General features: G+C 40.3%; 1 protein-coding gene across 1 annotated transcript; it reads right to left on the reverse strand.

The window, feature by feature from the left end:
• Window positions 1-1,214: 1,214 nt before the first annotated feature.
• Window positions 1,215-20,029, reverse strand: cul3b (cullin 3b). Its single transcript, XM_082503217.1, has 16 exons — window positions 19,756-20,029; window positions 13,349-13,546; window positions 10,948-11,061; window positions 10,625-10,785; window positions 10,095-10,209; window positions 9,735-9,963; window positions 9,200-9,345; window positions 8,503-8,679; window positions 8,085-8,255; window positions 6,219-6,326; window positions 5,273-5,397; window positions 4,841-4,937; window positions 4,423-4,557; window positions 4,088-4,274; window positions 2,705-2,850; window positions 1,215-2,431 (listed from the first exon to the last, which is right to left on the reverse strand). The coding sequence occupies exons 1-16, from the start codon at window positions 19,816-19,818 to the stop codon at window positions 2,300-2,302; spliced, it is 2,304 nt and encodes a 767-aa protein (XP_082359343.1). The 5' UTR covers window positions 19,819-20,029; the 3' UTR covers window positions 1,215-2,299.
• Between the last annotated feature and the right edge of the window lie 2,071 nt (window positions 20,030-22,100).

The raw sequence follows: 22,100 nt of genomic DNA on the forward strand, positions 1-22,100 counted from the left end.
CAGCCAATGGTATCTACTTAGTGAATTAAGGCATGTACACATGGTCAAGACGATCTGCTGAAGTTCAAACTGAGCATCAGAATTAGGAAAAAAACATTATTTAAGTGACTTTGAATGTGGCACAGCTGTTACTGTCAAACAGGCTGGTCTGAGTATTTCAGAAACTGCTGATCTTCTGGGATTTTCCACACAGAAGTGTCTCTCGGGTTTACAGAGAATGGTCCAAAAAAGAGCAAACATCCACTGAGAAGCAGTTCTCTGGGGGAAAATGCCTCGTTAGTGTTAGAGGAAAATGGCCAAACTGCTTTGAGCTGTTTGGAAGGTAAATGGTCTGGTTTTTATATACCACTTTTCTACTCTGAGTACTCGAACACCTCAAAGCAGATGGGCTACAGCAGCAGAAGACCACACTGGGATCCAGAGCTGTTGGTCAGAGGAGCCTCCATTTCTGCCTCAACATTTGGATGGTAGGGTCAGAATTTGGTGCAAACATTAAAAGCATGGATCCATTCTGCCCTGTATCAACGCTTCAGGCTGGTGTAATAGTGTAGTGGATATTTTCTTGGCACACTTTGGGCCCCTTAGTACCAACTGAACATTGTTTAAACAGCCTACCCGAGTATTGTTGCTGACCACCACCTTTGTGACCACAGTGCACCCATCTTCTCGGATAAAGCGCATCACAAATGATTTCTTCAACATGATAAGTTTACTGTACTCAAATTGCCTCCACAGTTGCCAGCCTCAATCCAATAGAGAGCACCTTTGGGACCAAAATCTCAGAGGAATGTTTCCACCACCTTGTTGAATCTGTGGCATGAAGAATCAAGGTAGTTTTGAAAGAAAAAGTGTTTTGACAGAAAATTATCCAAGCTGGCAAGCAGGGTGTAGCATAGCAAAGTGGCCAATGGCAGCGTCAGCTGAGTATTTTCTTACCAAAAAGTAAAGATAAACAGAAACACGTGAATTGGAAAATACTGTAATAAACAACATCCTCGTGAAGCCTGCCAAATTCTTGTTGTGAACACAGAATCTGACTGTGGCTTACCACTGAAATTAAGCCTTGATTATGGTTACAGATGCATTTCTGAGGCTTGCCAAGGCCTTGGTTGGTCATGCAAAGATGCAGAAAAAAAAAAAAAAGCATCCCTTTCATTTTTTTTTTTTAAATTCTACATTTAATATGATGAAAACAAGGCCCTGTACAATCCACCTTTGCAGTGAGTACAATATTTATTTTACAATTTGTACACATTAGAACATGGTGCTAAACTGGTTCCAGCTGATCAAAATGCAGTCGAGAACGAAAAATAATATCCTCTTTGCACACCTGCACCACAAGGAACCTTCCACTCAGAGAGAAATCTTTTTTTTTTTTTAGGGGGGTGGGTGGCCTATCATACGCAGGCCTTACGTGAAAAATGTGTCATGAGAGTCCAAACACCTTTTATGGAGTTTCATGTGTGTCTTATATTCCCCTGATTGATCCAATAGATAAAAGCATGCTGTGAAGCAACAGCCCTTGATCTCTATAACCACTAGTACAGACCTGGCCAAATGAGAATGGCATTAAATAGTTCATGTTTGATAGCAGACATTAAAACCCCCCCATCCCCCCTAAAAAAAAACAAAAAACAAAAAAAAAAACACCCCAGACCTATTTGCAACATAAATTAAGCACTCTTCATGTTTTCTCAAGTACTCAAAATGTATTTCACTGCTGTTGTAAACCAGGTCTGTACCAGTTAACACTCTGTCCTCTTCTTTAAATCTAAAAATCCTCTTGAGAGGAAAAAGGCCTATCTGTCAACCTGTACAGCCATTATTGTGCCACAAAACACAAACAGAACACATTGACATCAACATTTAAAACAGGGGAGTGAGTTCAAATGTTTTCTCGTTCTCCGTGTGGCCTCTGATGCGCTCGTTTGGTGGCGGCGCGTCATTAGCCCGCAAACAGGCCCACTAAGTTCTCTCCAAAGGCCACAAGAAACATGGATTTTATACAAAACTAGACTCCCTCATTTCACTTCGCTCAGCTGAAGAACTCTAATAATGCTAGAAAACTTCACCATCCTTTGCATGATTTTTTTTTAACATTTTCTTTTTTTAAACACATTTTTATGGAAGAAATGTTAACCTTCCCAGTGTTTCCCAGAATCAACAATGAAAGCATTTCCAAGTTTGTTCAAACACATAGCAGTCCACCAAAAAAAAAAAAAAAAAAAAAAAAAAAGAAAGAAAAAAAGGCCCTCAGCTTCTTTCAACTCGATGCTAGCTTTCATTGAATTAATTTGTTTTATGCTACATAAGTGTACACTTTGCGGTCCTCCGGTGTTCTTGCCAAATATTCCCTCTCAATGAGTCCTTCAATGCGTTTCTTGATGACTACAGGACTAGGAAGGAATCGTGCCCGCAACTGCTGTGTGACCTGTGGAGACACATGAAAACACGACTGTTTAATTCACGGCTACTTCTTTCGTGGCCTTTTTATTTACCAATTTATTATTAACTTTGCTATGCAAGACTCTTTTATATCAGCTTTTTATGTGAAAGAAGTAAACCACTAGAGCGCACTAGAGGCTCTAACCTCTTGTACATCATATAATGTGCCACTAGGGGACTGGTGCTGTAAACCACAGAACATAGTTTTATTTTTGTGCTCTTTACAAGTGGGCTTTAGCTACAGCTTCTGCTGACTGACCTCTGCTACCAGGACATTGTGCTGCATCTTCTTTCTAGACTTCATGATGCGAACGATGGCAGCTTCGATCTCATGCTTCCTGTCGTCGTCCACTTTCTGCCGCGTCTCCTTCCTCTCTGGATCCGACTCCCCCTGTTTAGCAGCCACTGGGTAGTGCACAAAAAACACACGGTAGATAGACAATAAATGCAAGAGATCATGATGAAACGTGTCATTTCCTTATGTACATTCAATAGTCACTTTATTAGGTATGCCTTGCTAGTACTCAGTTGGAACCCCCCTTTGCCTTGTGAGCACCTGTAACTCTTTCCCTCATAAAAGGCGACATGTGACCACCCTACTCTACCCTTAATGAGGAGTTCTGACACCTTAGTATATAATCAATAAAGATGTGGTTTGATGACCATCAGAACAGTTTCTGGGTTTTTCCAAGGGTAGCTGCATAGACAGAAACCACCCACACTACCTTCTGCTGCACACCCATTTTGCTCAGGAAACAGGCCTGAAATATGACAGACATCGCTCAGTTCAGAAGAGAGCTTCAGGGATTACTTCTAGCAGGCTTTCAAAGCGTAAAGAGGTAATAGACAAAATCATCAACAGTACTGAGACAGACTGTGGTGTTAGACATGTGGTGTTTTTGTCTTTCAGTCTTTTGAACTGTAGCGTCAGTTTCCTGTTCTTAGTTGACGGGAGTGAACGTGGTGTGGTCTTCTGCTGCTGCAGCACATCTGCTTTAAGGTTGACGTGCGCGCGTTCACGGATGCTTTTCAGCATACATGTAGTGAGAGGCTATTTGAGTTACTGCTGCCTTCCTATCAGCTTGAAGCAGTCTGCACATTCCCCTCTGACATCAATAAGTGATTTTCAGAAAATATTCAGAGTTTAGGCATGTCTGCATGCCTAAATGGTATTGAGTTACTGCCATGTGATTGGCTCATTATACAATTGCTTTGATGCACAGTCGAACAGGTGTATCTAATGAAGGTGCCATTAAGTTTATATTTACCTGTTCACAAAATCACCTAAAAGATGCCATTGAAATACTGTAATCCACACGTGTTTCCTGCTCTTTACGTGCTACTAGACTTTAAACTTCTTTATCTGACTAAATATTTATTAATTAACTAAGTTTTGTTCTAGTGATATGAAGATACAAGATTAAGGAGGAAAAGTCTTGAAAAAGCAAGATAAGCTGTATCTGTAACAAATTTACTGCCTATTACTAAGCTTTAAGAAAATAAAAGTTCATTTTTTTAAGCCTGACACAGTAAAAATCTATACTCACACAGTTTACATTCACAGAATAACACCTAGGAAAAATCAAACTAAAGCTGTGAGCCTCAAGAAAAGTGCTTAACTTCATGATTTTGTTTTTCATACCTGTCTGGATTTTGACACGGTGCAGTTTGGAGGTAAACTGGTCGTTAACTGTAAACACATGGCCATTTTCGATCTCCTTGGACTTTGGCTCCTTGGTGAGAACTCTCTGTGTTGGCTTCCCACAGGCCAGAGACTGCAGTGCTCGCACCAGCTCCCTCTCTGGGATGTCCGTCTCCTGCTGGATTTCCTACATAGTGAAGAGGGCAGGCTTGGTGTCAACACAGTACAGAGGCCACAGACTAAAATGACCTTTTCCTGCTTGTCCACGACACATGAAGACATATGGGGACCAAAATATCCTACTATGTTGGGTACTAAGGAATTAAGTTGTGCACCTCAAAGGTGGACTTCTCTCTGTTGTTGAAAAGCATGAGAATGGTCATCTGGAAGGTGGACACTTGGAGTATGTGCTTTCTAGTATTGGAGCCTGTCACCTGGGCACCACCTACTCCGACCTCTGACCCATCCTCCTGTTCAAATGTTGGGATAAGGCAACATAAAAACATTAGTCAGAATCCATTTTGACAAGATGTCAAAACAGCAGATTTCATTTTTACTTTCCATTACTTAAAACTGTTACATTTATTCGCATTTGTTAGTCTGTCATTTGCTTATATTTAAAACACTAAGCTAATTTGTAAAACAGAAAATTCACAATAAGTAATGAACGTAAAGCCAGGTCCACTTGTTATTCTAAAATGAAATAAAGGTTGCTGAAATGTACTGAGACTCCCCTTTCCAAGTGGAGCGTACCTTTTTAATTGGCCCGTAGAAGGTGGCATTTAGATCTGCAGAGCCCATATGGTGCTGCAGGGTGAGCTGTCTCCCACTGTGCTTCCCAAGGTAAAACCTGCATGCAGAGGAGAGTCATACTAGATTAACCTAAAACAAATGATCAATGCAACTTTGCTTTCTGCAGCAGGACACAGTAGAGATTTAGTTTGAAATGCTGTGTCTAGCAAACATACACAGTAATATTTTCATGAAAGGGACTAAAAGAAAAAAGTAATCTCCATGTTCTACTTCTACTGGTAACAACATATAATGGATTTATTGTTCCTTGTGGATCACACGGAGAAACCTTTTAGAAAATCACCAGACTGAAAAGCTAAGTGCTGTTATGAAAGCACACACATGTAATCAATAAACTACCAAATCTGTGAGTGAAGTGAACAACTAACAAACCTTCTGAAGACTTCAAATGCATGTCGAGGTGAAGGTGGAATATTGCACTTGGGTGTTGCTGATTGCGTTGGCCAGTATCCCGTGGTCAGGACTCTAACAGTGAGATCGACCCCTCCGAGTGACACCTTGAGTTAGGAAAAATAAAAAACAACACATACGATCACCTACAGTGATGCCATAGTGATACTATGTGGTAATATTGGTAGCATTTAGATTTGGAAGAAAGACATCCTCGCTACTTTTAAGACCTGACTTAAAGCTTTTGTTTTTGATAAAGCTTATAGTGGATCAGGTGACACCGAATCTTCCCTTAGTTAAATTGTAATAGGCCTAAGCTGCCGGGGGTTGTGTCAGTGTTTCTTCATCACTCTCTCTGTGTTTATACACCACTCTGCATTTAATCATTAATTATTATTCATCTCTGGCTCTATTCCACAGTGTGCCTTTTGCCCTGTCTCCCACCCATCAACGCCAACTGGTCACAGGACTTTCCTGGTTCTCCTGGAGATTTCTATCTGTTAAAAGGAAGTTTTAACAGATGTCGTCATTGCTTGCTCATGGGGTGAAAAATTATTGTAGGGTCTTTACCTTACAATATGAAGCACCTTGAGGTGACTGTTACAGTTACTGTGCGCACACAAGATCCAGACATGATAAATATCAGACAACACTACTTGGACCATGAATTTAAAAGCAATGTGCATAAATATGAACTCTGATTGGTTACACTGTTCACCAAATGGAGCTAAAGTCACCCCAGCAATCTGAAAGCACAGCACAAGCCAGAAGCTTATGCACTATGACTTTCCAGGATATGGATAATTAGGTGCCTAATTGTTAATATGTAACTGAGCAGTGCAACAAAGCTCAGTCAATCAAGCAACAATGTCCTGATTACATTTACTAATTAGGCTCTTTATTGTGACAAAAAGTAGATTTTCCTCACCCCAGTCGTCTGTAAATGTTGTCTAAACTCATCCATGGTGGTGTTGGAGATGCTCATATCTCGGAACATGCCCTCCAGTTTAGAGGTGAACTGACAGCCGCACTCGGTCTGTGCAATAAAGACATGAAGAAGGATTAGATTTATAATTGGTAAGCTATTCAAAAGAAAAGGGGACAGCTCAAGCTGAAATCAAGTGTAAGAACATAATTCTGGGCTGCAGAACCAGATTTACAGATATCAGCTATAGAGATATCTGCTTCCTCCTAGCCTCGTCATGCTCAGTGAACCCCCCAAAAACCAAAGCATGTATTTGTCATAATTCTGTATTTGTCATAAGTGTTGTCATAATTGGAGATGCTTCCATCTGCAGGGATAAAGCGTTGGGTGCAGTTTGGTAGAAAAAATTAAAATAAAAATACAATTCCAACATAAAACTGCTCACATCAAGGTTTGTGGATATATTTGAGTAACTGGGTCATGATTTCTGCAAAGAGTCATTTCTGCTGAGTTTTTCCGAATGTTTTTTTTTTTATGGCCACTTTGAGCAAAAGAAAGCGAAGGACATCTGGTTCTATTATATTCAGGAGAAAGCAGGCATTTCTACAGCTTATATCTCCAAAATCAAACAAGTCTTACTGAAAAAATGGATAAAAAGCACTACAGAAAAAGTGAGTATATTTGATTTTGAAGGGAACTGTCTATTTAAAGTAAAGAAACATTTATATAATGATCAAACACAGGCAAGTGGATACAGTCTGAAAACTGTATGTTTCCTTTTACCTAAACATCCACTGAAATGCAAAAAACACGGAGAAAAAAAAATAATGTAAAGAAGTGCCCATAACACATCTGAGCACTGTGGCCTAGTGATGGTAAATTTGATTCTTTTTACTGAATCGAGTTTTAATGAGTCATTCACCAAAGTGAATTGGGTTTTTTGAGTCATTTGATTCACTGAGTCAGTTGACCAGAGAGTGCAAAAAGTGTACATTTTCACTCAAACTTAATTTGTTTCTCTTTTCATGTAAATCCTACTGCTAAGATGAATGATTCTAAAAGAAAACAACTATTTTATAGAGCAAAAAACAGCAAAAATATTTCTAAAATTAAGCAATTTCCTATCAAAATTGCTTAATAAACATTTGTTTATTTTTATTTTATTAGTATTTTCCTTAAATGTGTTAAATATATATTTTCTCATCTAAATGTCCACTGAGCTGTGAGCCAGGGGGCGGTAATGTGCCTTAACATTGGTTGCCAACCAAGAAGAAGAAGAAGCTGCAGAGGGAGGGGGTGAGTGAGTGATTCGTTCGCTCGCTCTATGATTCAGCACAGGAGGGAGGGGGTGAGCGAGTCCTGAGTGATTCGCTTACGCTTACGATTCAGCACAGGAGGGAGGGGGTTGGTGAGAGAGTGAGTGATTCGTTCGCTCTATGATTCAGCACAGGAGGGAGGGGGTGAGTAGCTCAAATGTGCTGTTAGCATGTTAGCAGAGCGATGCTACTGTGAACCGAGGAGCTATTTTCTTGATGTGAGCTTCTACTCAGGGTTTTTTCTTCCAGTTCAGAGCAGAAATGCTTTTGTTAAGAAACTGGCTGTTGTTTTCCCCCCCACAATTTGAATTATAAGCTAGATATATTTCTACTAAGCGAATTAGTTTGCTAACAGAAACAGGGATGAGTCAGTGAGTCAGTTGAGCTTGTGAATCATAATTCACGACTCAGTAAAGTGATTCTCGAGTATTGAACGATTCGTTCACGAATCGTACATCACTATTGTGGCCAGTCTCCAAGCACCCAGGGATCTTTCATTTTATATTCAGCTTACTCCAAAGCCAGAGTTATATCATGCCACATGCCTGCTCACCTTAAGTTTTGAGATCATGTTCTTTTCCGAGTCGTCAGAGACGCTCTTGTTAGTGAGCAGCCTGCGAGCCAGGTGCTGCTTGTAGTACCTCTCAAACACGTCCTTCTCCTGCATGAAGCGGAAGAGCACCATGGCCTTGTCCAGTATAGACTCCACTTCTTGCTCTGTCAGCTGGATAAAAATAACAGGGTCAGGTTATACCCATTAATCAAAAACAGACTTTATGATTTATTTTCCCCAGCACTTTTGAAAACACAAAAGAAAGCAGAAGCACAACTTTTTACATGAAAACATTGTGTGGGGTTTTTTTCTTTTTGGCATTTTTTGAAGTGAGGTTATAAATTTGAAAGAAGCAGGTCAGTAACATTTGTCATACGTTCTAAAAATAAGAGCATGAATGCATGATTAGTGGGCTCACCCCTTTAACACCCTTCTTCAGTTTGTCATCGATGAAGAGTGAGAGGTATTCAGGCGAGCGGGAGTTCAGGTTAAGGAAGTACTCAAAATCACCAGCAATAGTTTGTTTAAAGAGGCGGTCATTGTTGAAAGACTCCTGGAGGAAGCGGTCAAAACGGGACTTCAGGTCCAGCAAACCCTGCAGGAAGACAGGAAATGCAACAGCGGCGTGCATTAGAAGGAGCTTAACAAACAGTAGCTACAGCAAAGGAAAGGTGGTCTCATCAGAAAAGGTGAATCTGCAAGAGCTGATGTGGTAAAAGAAGAGGCTGCTGTTTTCTACCAGAGAGTAAGAAGTGAGTCATTATTTTAACCAAGAACTTCAAAGGGATTTAAAGGCCATAAGATTTTCAAAAGCACTGATGTCTTTCTAGTTGCCAGAAGGACCTCACATGCTAAGTACAGTGCAAAGACTCAGTGTGGATGAGGGTAAAGACCATCATGGTTTGTGGTAACAAACATGGGACCGAGAGCAGATATTCTCTGCTGGGAAGTAATTAAAGTGCATTATGGTCAAGGCTCATCACGCAATGACATGCTGAAGTGTACTGAGCCAGAGGAAATCCATCTGTGATCTCTTACGAGGTAGCACATTCTCAGTATCATCGGAACAGTCCATCTTCAGCAACATTATGTCGACTGATAACCCAGTGCCGTACCTGAATATAGTCCACAGGGTTTTTCCCTTCTCCTTCCTCTGACACCAGGGCCTTGCCCTGCTCCCGCAGGTATGAGCTCATACACTCACACATGGTCTTCAGCCCATTGGGAACCCTGCTGAACAGCTTGTACATGCATGCCAAATCTGTAGAGAGGTAAGCATGAATACACACATGAGCACACATCAAAAATACACTTCTGCCAACTGAAAAGGGACTGAGCATCTGAGATCTGCAGAAAAGGAGGAGAAATATACTCTCCAGGCACTACAGTTCCAGTTTCACTGAAATCAAATCATCATTGAATTCCTCACATATTACCATTTGTGGCATGAACCAATGGGAACATGATATGACTGTATTACTGAGCCAGTAAAGTATTTCCTGGAAGTGACAGCTTCACGGTTTATTAAAGAGTGTTGGGGATTTTCTATTTCACTGTAACTCGTGTGGATGTCAATTTAAACAATAAATCACTAAAAATATATACGCTAAAGAGGTGAAGTGGAGCAGCAGGCTGTGACTGAGGGCTTACCATCTGTTTTGCCGTTCTTAAGCATGTGGACCAGGCCTGAGTTTTCCATTTCTACGATGGTCTTCATGTGTTTGGAGATCAGCTCACGTTCCACCACCTTGACGATGGGCTCCTCTGTGGATTTATCCAGGCAGTGCATTACCCGCTCGATCTCCTCATTAATCCTGGCTTCAACTTTCTTTATGTACACACTGGCACTATTTTCTGCAAGGAACTTTTGGCTTTCCATCTGAGTGAAAACAAGAAACAGTTTATACAAGAGGTTTTAGTTCCTTTAAGGGAAGCCACAAAGAAATATAGACCCAAATTAAAATAAATAAATAAACACATAAACAAGGAAAATGGATTTCTCTCCCAAACCTGGAAAAATTCTGCAGACATTTCTAAAAACGGTGCTTCAAAGTCTTCTTCATACACAGATCTCCCTTCAAGGCCGAGAATCATTAACATTTGGCAGGCATTTCTAATGGCTCCCCTAGAGAAGGAGAAGCAAACCAAATGGTAAGTAATGCAAAACAAAACAAAACATAAAAAAAAAAAAAAACAAAAAAAACAAAAAACTTTTGTGGAAGCTCATTTCACACTCAGTATAACTGCCAACTAACTTTTTACTATTCATCCATTGAAAAACAGTTACAGTCCACAGTGCATGAAATTCAGAATAGTCAGTGTTTTTAAAATGCCAGAGGCTCTGAGGCTTTTGCCCACTGGGTGCAAATGCAGCAGATGTATTTGACAGATCGTATATTTCTAATACCAAAGGCATCTGCCATGTCCACCCCTGGTGAGAAATGATGACTTTTCCATTTAAAGATCAAGAACGCAAACTTCATTTTATTTGAAAACTAAAGATAATTTATTAGATAATGCTATTTGTGACTTTTGGCTACCTGTCCACCACCTCTCCCTTCCTCTCCCGGGCAATCATGTCTAGCAGAGTTTGTCGGAGGTGGTCTCTGATGCAACCATAGCGAACCACTTGATCCCTAAATATGATAAGGCCCAGGTTGTAGACGTTCTCCACGCTATTCTGCTGTACGTACACCCGATCCTGTGACAAAGACACACAAAAATGTCCCAAACAACATTAGAATGAACTGGAATTAACAGCAGCTGAGCTTAAATGTATATTTAAGCATATAAAATACAGCTGTTATGTGTAAAATATTTATATCTAACGCTCATATGTCTTACTGCATGACTGTATACTCACCATATACATCAGGATGTCTCTAATCATCACCATAGCTGTCTGGTGGTCATTCCAGGCCTGATTTAGGGTCTGGAGGAAGTTATTGTTTAATGAATTGAGAACATCTTCCCGTACCTTTGGATGAGACAGAAACACAGCCTTAGAACTTAAGCAGACACCTGTATTTGTATTTTGTTGCTCGTGCAGCATTTTAATGCGGGCCTTCTTTACTAGTCAGGCACACAACAGCTTGATAACAGCCACACTGCAGTGTGACTCAGCAAAGTAAACTAAATGTCTCAGTGGAGTAAGATTCTTAAGGGCACACTGACCTCTCCTTCCTTCTCCTTCGGGGCAGAGGTAATATATTACGGCCTCTGCTCTTAATGTTACAGGCGACCAAGCTTTATGAATGCACCGACTTCTTCTTTTCCACATCCAGATCAAAAGTCAGAAGCAAAACCATAAATCTAAACGTGCACTATGCAAAGTCATGGCTTGCTTAAAAAAAAATCAACAACAAAAAAAACAATGTACCCCATATTATATTCATCTGTTTTGCCACTTTGTAATGCTGCTTTTCCATCATATCAAATATTACATATATTACAAATCAAAGTGTGTGTGTGTGTGTTTATAAATGCTTTATTTAACTTTAACTTTCTTAAACACCAGCTGTAATTAAAGTATGCCTTAAGTTATCAATTTCTGACCTACATTAAAGAGCCAGAAGACTGCATATGGTCTCATCTAAACTTCAGGTCTTAACAGGTTAACATTTGAAATAAATAAATAGATAAATCACAAAAATGACCTTAAAAGCCAGAAGTGATTGTAGAAAATAAACATCTGAGACCGAATAGACATGCTCGATTGGACTTAAAGCTTATTTTCATCCCTTGTCTAGACAACGATGAATCACTGCTGAAAAAATACACATCTACAAATCCTTCTCTCAATAATTCATAATAACATTAACTATTAGGCCCAAAACAATATATAACCCCCCCAACCTCCCTGCATAAAAATCAAAACAAATGCACTTCTGACTGAACCTCTCGACTGTCTTCCAAACTTAAGCTGGGTTGAGACGATGCTGCGTTCGTACCATTACAACTGTTTCTTTCAAAGCGATGCCTTTACCATTATAAGACAATAAAAACACACTCAGCTGTCAGAGAACTCGTCTTTGATCCATTACTTGTTGACATTTCCTGACTGCTCATTTACTAAGCCTGCCAAGCTGAGAATGTGCATTTAATTAAGCTGTAAAACCATCTGGCTGTTATTCAATAACATCGTGCTGAAATATTGCTCATCGTGTGTCTGCTCACTGTAAGCTGCAAAGAAGCCTTTGCGACAGATCTCATGGACAGGCATAATTTGCCACTAATTATACATGCTACAAAAATACAAGCGACAGCTTAGGAACAATTATGCTTTCTCTAACTTATTAGGAGTTTTAAGAAGGAATAAATCTCAGATAGCCCTCCTTTCTGCCACTTTTGTTTTTAAAAACAAGCTGCTTAGGATAATCTACTTCACTAACATTTTATTTTCAGTGGTAAAACAAACCAATTACATGTCCGATTTGAGAAAATGACTCCATCATCAAAAGCATCCTAAAGCTCTTCTATAAGGCACAGGACAACGCCTGTTTTATGAAGGGCTTTCAGACAGATGTGCCTTCTCTCACAGCTGAAACCCCCGAATAAAAAACCACTGAAGCCCCCCATCCTCAAACCTGGGCTCTTCCTTGCCTTCCAGCCACAGGAATGAGGCATCTGCTAAAAAAAAAAAAAAAAAAAAAAAAAAAAAAAAAGGGGGGGCGTGAGTAAAGGGTTTTACAAATCTACCACAAGACTTAAGTAACAGCCTGTGGATTTATATTCTCCATCTTTCTGCTTATGTGCCTTTACAAGGCTGCTCATGAATGCAACTGGCTCATATTTTCTGGTTTTGCCTTTGTTGTTCAGTATGGCATGCAAGCCAAGCAGGGGAAAAAGAAAAAAAGAAATCATTATATGAATCCTATGACAGTTTCTGTTTAGCACCAAACAGACTTTCAAGCATTTGAGTGAAATTCAGCCCTGACATTCGAACAACAGGCCTCATTAAAATCAGATTTTAATATCATTGTGTTAACTGGAGGAAACTATTCACAGGCCAGGTTTGTTCCACCAAAGAATAACCTAACCGTCTCCAAAGAGCAACCGCAGCTTCAATCTTTCTTTATGTAGATCAAATCCAGTCTACTTTAAATACCAGCACAGTATTGTGTAATACATACTAGCCCACCATGTGCTGCATGTATTACACACAGGAATGACAGACAGCTCAAATGAACTCTAAATATTTTAGTCAATCTGTCATCACTTAACTTCCAGCAACTGTTTTAGGCTGCGATCTGTGATGGCCTTACTTTGTTGATGAGGTGTTCGGTAACAACTTCACGCAGGCCCGTGTACAGCTTCTCTCCATGTTTATGAAGCACCATTGTGTAGGCGTTCCTATAAAGTTCCTCAAAACTCAGGCCGCTGTTGTTCTTCCTTTGAATTTCCTGGATGGCATTCTTCAGAAGGTCCCATATGTTGTTGACGTACTTCTCGTCCATCGTCATCTGCAAGAAGTAACAAGTAATGGGTTTCAACAGGACTATAACCAGTGATTAGTTGTGTCAACATGAAGAATCTGTGCATGAGAACATGTGCATACCACATCATGTTCTAGAAGATCAGTACATTTTGCTAGTAAGGAAGCTAAGACTCCATTCACACAGGCCTAGAAAGTGGTTGGTGACTGTCTGGTAACCACTGGTTGCCAGAGAAAAATGAATATTACCCAATTGGCTGTGAATGGTTGTTGGAGGTTGCCAGCTGTCGCTAGGAGAAACTGACTGCAAAGAGGTATAGCGTCTTTACCCAAAAAACCCTTGTGAATGCTTTGCTTCCCAGCAGGTTGCCACTTTGCTCATAGTTTGCATGGAATATGGCAACTTGTGTGCAAACACTGGCCAACTTTTTTCTTTTTTCCCCCCCGTCCTGTTTGGCAGTGTAGCAATCAGAATTGTTGTCTGAAGGCCAAAAAATGACAAACAGATTTAATTTCACAAGTGAAGCATTGCAGCATTTGTTGCAATTGTCCACTTGATACTCATATTTTATTAGACCTTTATTAGGGTTTTTTGATTTTGGATTATCACAACAATAATGGACAAGACCGGGTGACGGAAAAAAGGAAAAAGTGAAGTTGGGGAGAAAGTTGACAGAAAGAGAGGGAGAGAAGAAGAGGGACAGAGAGAGAAAGGGAGAGAGCTAAATCAACACCTGTTGAGGGGGGAAAAAAACAGCAGAGAAACCACAGCAACAACCAACATATACATAAATAACAATGACAGTCACCCAGCAGACAGTGCAGAGACCCCAGGGGGTTGCAGTGACAAGCCTGGAGGCTCTGTCTGCTAAGCCAGAGCAGACCGAGCTCCGTGGCCAGAGACCCGAGACCCAACAGCACCCCACCCCCCAGTAAGGGCCCAACAGAGCCAGGGGGCCCAGTGTGTGTGTGTGTTTGGGGGGGGGGGGCACACCTGAGATGTTCTAAGAGAGAGGGAAGACAGTGTTATCATCTAGGTCGCCCAACAAGCAAACTGAAGGGGAGGCTGGAATGTTACACTTCAGAACCTTTGATAAGGTTTCACATATCTGGAACCAAAACCTCTGAACAGGTGGACAGAACCAGGAAGCATGGATGTAATTGTCAGGTGTATTGCCTTGACAGTGCGAACAGGTGTTAGATGATGCAGACCGATCCTGAACATCTGTTGATCTGTATAGTGCACTTTATGAAGGATTTTCAATTGTATTAATTGGAGATTGGAGTTTCTAGTCATTTTAGACATATCTGAGACCAAACGCTGTAATCAAAGCTGACTGATAGATTGACCTCCCATTTAACAATAGAAAGGGATATCTACTTTGAGAGCGTACTGTATATTTGGAGGTTTTGAAATTAAATCTGGAGCCTATCCGATCCCTTAGGGTGAGAGGCAGGGTACAGTCAGTCTGTCACAAATAGAACCATTCGCACTCACATTCACACCTAATTTAATTACCAACCTAAACCCACTAACTGCATGTCTTTGTACTGTGGGAGGAAGCTGGAGTACCTGGAGAGAACCCACACAAACACGGGGAGAACATGGAAACTCCAAACAGAAAGACCCTGGCCTAATGGTGGAATTGAAGTCAGGACCTTCTTGCTGTGGCAACAGTGCTGACCAATGTGCCACCCCTTGGAAGTATCATATTAGTGTTTTCTAGTATGTCAGGGTTGTTCCAGATGGGTTTATGTTTACATGGAATTAGTGAAGACTCAGTCATTTTTAGAAATTCCCACCATGCTGTCAGAGAGGAGCTGATATTGATGCTTGAGCTAATGAACTGTAGGTCCGAAATCTCTATATTACTGCATAGTGCCTGTTCTACGTCTAGCCACAGCTCATCTAAGAGGGTATGTTTTAACCATCTTGAGATGTACTGTAGGCCTGTTGGCTAATAAGCAGTGGTCCCAACTACTTGCTAAGCAGTAGCTGAAGTTGAAAAAGTACAATTCAATCCAGAAAGAGAAGATGCTTATCCTCAAAGTAAATAATGTGCCTTTTGCTGAAACCAACGTGTTTTAAAAGGCATAACTATTAGTTAAAGTGGACGTTCTCCATTTCTGATTTGCATCACAGTTTTTCCAAGTTTCACTCCCACTAGCTGGTTAGAGAGGCTACGTTCACACTGCAGGTCTTAATGCTCAATTCCCATTTTTTGATCAAATCAGATTTTTTTTGTCCACTTGTTCACACTACAAATAAAATGCGACAGCAAACACGCTCTAGTGTGAACCCTCAAAGTGGCCCGCATGTGCAAAAGAAGACGTCACACACAACGCGCTGTTTAGACCCAGACCAAACAATATTGTTTGACTGATGGCCTTAATATAAAGACTTGTTTCGGACTTTACGTTTCCCAAGTTTGCTTTAAGTTATAAAGTTATTTTGTTATTTACATATGGCCTAATAATTATCCTTATTGCTGTTTTAGAGAGGAGCGGTGCTTCAAAGGATAGTTGCAGATTTCTGTAAGAATCTTCAGATTATACAGTACAAATAAAATGTTCACGTTTCTCCAACGCTGTCTTCCCAACAGTTTCACTAACATCTACACTGGATGGCCCGGAAGTAATCGCGATGTCTTCTCCGGCGCTGATAATTGGCGTCTGTCTTGTGTCAGTGACGTAAAAGACGAATTTAATGCGAGATGACCATTCAAACAGCAGTCGCTTTCTAAAACATCAGGTATGTATCAGATTCAGTACCACATACTCAGGTCGGATTTGAAAACATCGGATTTCTGCTGTTCACACTGTCATACCATGATTGGATATGGGTCGCATATGGTCAAAAAAGCCGGATTTGATGCGCTTTCGCCTGCAGTGTGAACGTAGCCTTAGTTACCAAGTGTTTGCAGACAAGTCGGTGCCTCCCATGCAAATTGCTCGCAACCTTGGCAATCTGCCATTGACAGAGAGTGTTCTCCCCTAGGCCTGCGTGACTGAGGCCTCATGTAGCATGGCAAAATGAACAACAGAGAATCAACTGTTCGAATCACATATGGATATTAAGAACATTTTGTTGATACTGATGTCCAAATTAATTATTTGATAACTCTATGTCTGTGAAGGTTCTCAGTCATCCAGGTCATCGTAGTCAAAGGAGCTTGCAAAGAAAAGCGTCTGGACTTCTTTAAGTTACTTGAAGACAGGTTTCACAATGAACTCACCCGAAACTGTGGCTGATTGGGACCCACACCCAGTTTCACACCTTGGCTCAGGCGATTAGAGGATCATCAGGGGGTCCTTTTGTCCCTCTGTGGGGGGTTACTCCCACTAGGTTTATATCTGGGACTCTCCACCATTTGACCTTAGAACTGAAGAAGCTTCTCGGATGAGAGGTGAAACGTCTTCAAGTAACTTAAAGAAGTCCAGACGCTTTTCTTTGCAAGCTCCTTTGACTATTTGATAACTCCTTATCTATTTTCTGTGCATTTAAAAAAAATGGCTTTCATTATCTCTGAGTCAACGCACAAACAGAGTAGGAAAAAGACTGACATGTGACTCATGTGTCACTGCCACAAGGCTGACATCACGTCATTGTTTTGATATGTTCAACTGCAACAATTAGGATTTCATAAGCTTAGATTGGAATGACACTTTATTGTGGAAACACACAGATGTGTTTATGTCCACCCCCATCCCAAAATTTTCTTTTCCGTGGATTCCACCTTCATTGTTGGTGCCCTGCACAGCAAACTGGAGGACCTGCAAATGTCTGCATGGAGCCTTGTGTTTATCCTGACCAAATGAAGTCACTTGAACACGAGCAGGTCCTTTCTTACTCACAGATGTGTAATATATATATATAATACCTGTATTAGTGGCATACGGATCTGGTCTGATGGATGATTAGCACTGGTAGTCACGTGGAACTGGCTCATGCTTCCAATCTCTATTCACGCCTATTATTCCAACAAGCTATGTTTATATTTGAATTGTTTGTGACTTGGTTGTGCTTTAACTACTAACATGAAAGTGGCTGTTTTCACATATTTTTCTGCCAGCTCTGTTATTCTCCGTGTGTTTAAAGGAGGGAAAATAAGGTGACTACAAATGACAGCATTTGAGATAATTAAACAGAGAAGAAACTGAGATTTAAAAAACTAAAGCATTAAATAAAATACTTTGGCTCAGTGGTGATGCAGAATACATTTTGCAAAGTGTCAATCCTCAATCTTTGATTTCTTTTTTACTTCATTATTGAGTATAAGACACTAACAGAGCTTATTACTCCTCTAGAAAACGCATTCTCATTAATAAATTTGCTCAGATCTGCAAATATTAAGATGATCATTTCTTCCCTGCTGTGTACACTGCCTATAAAAAAAAAATCTTCAATCATAGGATAAATCTGCTTATTCTAGCAAACTGCTCAGACTAGTAAGAAAACTGCAAGAGTAAAAAAGGATGCCTCTCAATAAAAAAAAAGAATAAAAGAATAAAAGACCCTAACATGAGGTACATTAAAAGCTCGAGGAAGTGCTGCTCCCATTCCAGCTAATTTAGAAACCATCACATTCCTGTAGCAACGATGAACACTAATGACTAAGCAGTTTTCATTCTTTTGAACACTGTGTTGTGGGTTAAAACACCTCTCAGTTTCCTCAGAATCCTAACCTGGTATGCTGGTAAGGAATTTGGAACAATTTTATTAGGTTAAAACCTTTCTCTCTCTCTTTCCAACTTAAACCCAAATTAACCCACCAAAATGATTTGTATAGTGAGAAAGCAGATATCACAAAGGGTAAAGGTGAGATAGATAATATCTACCATGTCCTCTGAAAATTTGGCTCTGTCAAAACAACCTCATAGGCTGCTTTAAGTACTTGCATAAGCACTATGAGGAAAATGTAAAGTGAAAGAATGCAGGTCAGTGTCTATACACTAATATTAGGGTTAGTCATTGCATACACCAAGCAATTAATATTAAATATTTATGCATGCATGGGCGTGGGTTTCAGTGCTTCTGAAGCTACCAGCCCCAGCTCTTATATATATATATATTTTTTTTTAAGGTTTCAGATGTTATTTTAAACCAGGAGGAAAGTTTTTTTTTTTTTTACGTTACAAGGCACTACAGATAGGATAAATAACCGTAAAGTAAGGACCTAGTTTAGCCCAGCTGTAAAGCATCATGATAACAAGAAATCTATAATCCAGTCTATAATTTAAATCTTTAAACTTACTCTAGACTCTTTGTGGGATTCCTAATTGCCAAAGACACGTTATCCAAAAGCAGAAAACATAACACATGCCACCCCTGTGCTGCTACTCAGCAGGCAAGCCCAAACACATGCACATCACGACGCTGGTTTGACAGCAGCTCTGACAGTTATCCTATCAAGACTGGGCCACAATCAGCGGGCCCATAGGCATATATGAAGGTGGCACTGAAGTAAAACTTCGTCACTAAGATCAATCAGCTACATGGATACTGTTGCTACGCTCTCATCAAGCCTTTACAGACAGCCTAATGCTTTATGAAAATTTAGGTCAGTTCAGAAAATAGATAATTCAGTGTCTCGCAGACAAAGAGAGTGCCATGTGAGCGAAGAATCTATTCCAACACCAACACAGGTCCACAAAATCCACACAGGCATTAATTCAGAACCAAGAACTGGGTTAGCTCATTTTGGTTTTCATTAGCATCATGTAAAGCGGCCGTAACGCCGCTGAGGCTAAAGTACAGACCTCTGTCTGCACAAACGTCCGTTACATTTAGTGCTCAGTCATAAAGACATTATGCGTTTATATATATATATATTTATATACACACACACACACACACACATAGACACATTTAGAAAATGAGCAAAAATAAAATCAGTCAAAACAACAAGTGTCAAGACCCATGGCTAACGTTAGCATCGGCTACTTGGCTGATCATATCGGCTAGCTAATGCCTGGGAAGTTGTAAGACAGTTAAGCGACAGGAAAAATAAAAGTGATTTATAACACTTATCACCGAGCTGGTATTATAAATGAGTTTCCATCTAACAGACCCACCAAGAGTGTGGAAGACTGGATATCTGACGGCTACACTTTGTTTACGGATAGTCAAGTCACCTCAGCTGGTTAGCCTATTAGCATTTAGCCCTTAGCGCAGACCACGGTAATCGAGTCCGCGACCGTCGGACGGGCAAAGCCCCTACTGCGGCGTACACTTACAGGAAAGGCCCGTATCCTCATTTTGGTGTCCTTCTTGGTGCCGCCTTTGCTGAGATTGGACATGGTTGCCTCGTCTGTGGGCTCCGTATTCACATGAAAGTGTTGTCCAGGGAGGACTGGGCCGACTACTGGTTTATCGAGCAGCCGACGAGCTTTCACCCGACCTCGTAGCTCCGGGTCCCGGCACCACAAGTTTATTGTTGACTGCCAAACACCAAATCCGACAGTTCTTCATACAGCAATGGCGGACTACCTGCAGTTCTCATTGCGCAGAGCTCACGCACTCCAAATCACGCGATGATTCAATTAGTACGAGCGTTTTCTCAACTTTGCTTTGTTTTGAGCTCGTAAATTGCTGATTTTTAATTTTAGAGCAGTGGTTCTTAACCTTGTTGGAGGTACCGAACCCCACCAGTTTCATATGTGCATTCACTGAACCCCTCTTTAGTGAAAAATAAAAAAACTATTTTCAAATTCAAGACATAGATATGTTTTTTATTGGTGCACAAAATGAGCCGTGCATGTCATGGTGGAGGCTCTGCCGAACCCCTAGGGTTCGATCGAGCCCAGGTTAAGAACCACTGTTTTAGAGCATGCATTTAACTGCTACACAGTACTACTGTAGTTTGTTTACTGTACTTTACCAGTGTGATACTAGAGTGAAGTGCAGGCGCAGTAATAAAGTAATAAATAATTTTCAGCCACTGTAATTGTTTTGCTTGAGACTGTATACATAAAATAGATCACTTTATGAAATAGTATGTATTGTTGAAGATACATATAAGTATATATCACGGACACTGCGCTATCATAAGTGCCCAATAGACATGATACGTCCTCTTTTAGGCCTACTTAACTACCTGTTCCCAAAAGTCAATAATTTGCTGTTAAAATTATTTTGTTATTATTTATTTATTTAATTCGTTTTATTAGGTTTGTGATGCTTTGTAAGATGTGACGGATGCATTTGTGCTGTGATCTGAAGTCTACAGTTGCTGCATGGGTCTTTCCTGGACCTCTAAGTCTAAGACTCGCCTGTCTCATATTCATGAAAGGTGACCTATGATGTTCTTTCCTTATTCTGTCATATATGCACTATTGGGGGATTCGCATAATTCCCAACGCTTAGGGTTCAGTCTGCTCCAAGCCATTCTGACAGCTTTTTCAGTGCACGGCCTGTATAATGACTCAGAGAGCAGCTTATCTCTCAGGAAGACAGCCCCACACACCTATTGTTCCTTTAAAACAATTTTTTTTTGGCTTAATAAGGAAAGCCCATCATAAAAATGTTGTTTTAAAGCAATCGGCTTATGTCAATTCCATTAATAAAAATATAATATGTCCCCTTTAATCAAATTTTTCTTTCTACTATCATACAGAGTTGTGGTCAGAAGTTTACACACACTCATCATTGGTATAATTTTCATGTGATTTTGGGCTTTTAATGATTTATTTGAACTGCTATTTTTCCAGGGTGCAATGATTGCACAGCATTCACCTTTAATCAATTAAAAAAAAAAAAAAAACAAGAATTGGGGTGTACAAGTTTGGATTTATTTTGGATTTTTCTTAAAAAGAATAAATCCTTTCTTAAATATATACATACACCATCTTAAACCTTTTCATAACTGGTACTGCAATTCTACAATTGATTTTAACTTGCCAGTGCTGAGGGCTATTAAATTCTCATTAGGGGTCACGATTGGCTAAAACTGGTAGTTTCAGTTTGCCAGCATATAAAGGATTTATTTTACAGCAGTCACTGGATTGACCAATAGTCAGAACAATGGGAAAGTCCAAGGACTTCAGAGACGATCTAAGAAGGAGAATTACAAAAGTAAGAATGTCTCTTTGAATCATTTCTAAACAACTGAGGATTCCAAGATCATCATTTAAACAATTGGACATCTGTACAAGTTATTCAGATGTGTCATGACTTTGCCGAGATCTGCAGGAAGACCCAAACCCTCAGATGGTCAGGAACCCAGAAACCACCAAGGTTTAAGCCTGTCAAGAACTGGAAACTGCTGGAACGCCAGCATCACTGTCCACTGTAAAGCTTGTACATCACCATGGACTGATAGAGTGCTGACCGTGAAAGAAGTCCCTGCTACAAAGTCAAAATCACTCGAGTGAAATTTGCAGCTGCTCACATGGTCGAGCCAAATGTCTACTGCAGAAAAGCTCTATGGACAGATGAGATAAAGACTGAGCTGTCTCGCTTGAAGAGTTGTCATATATACAGCCAGACTTTTGCCAGAAAGTTGTTGATGGCTACCAAAAGTGTCAAGTTGAGGCGCAACTTGCAAAAGAACATTAAACCAAATATTAGTGGGGTACATGTA

Source organism: Aulonocara stuartgranti (genome assembly GCF_965226115.1).
Source record: "Aulonocara stuartgranti genome assembly, chromosome: 14".
NCBI lineage: Eukaryota > Metazoa > Chordata > Actinopteri > Cichliformes > Cichlidae > Aulonocara > Aulonocara stuartgranti.

Excerpts from the sequence above, each read along its gene's own strand:
- cul3b (XM_082503217.1), bottom strand. The coding sequence starts at position 19,818 with ATGTCCAATCTCAGCAAAGGCGGCACCAAGAAGGACACCAAAATGAGG. Across the intron at positions 10,210-10,624 it reads AAGGGAGAGGTGGTGGACAG|GGGAGCCATTAGAAATGCCT; the intron begins GTAGCCAAAAGT and ends CTCCTTCTCTAG. Across the intron at positions 9,964-10,094 it reads TGTCTGCAGAATTTTTCCAG|ATGGAAAGCCAAAAGTTCCT; the intron begins GTTTGGGAGAGA and ends GTTTTCACTCAG.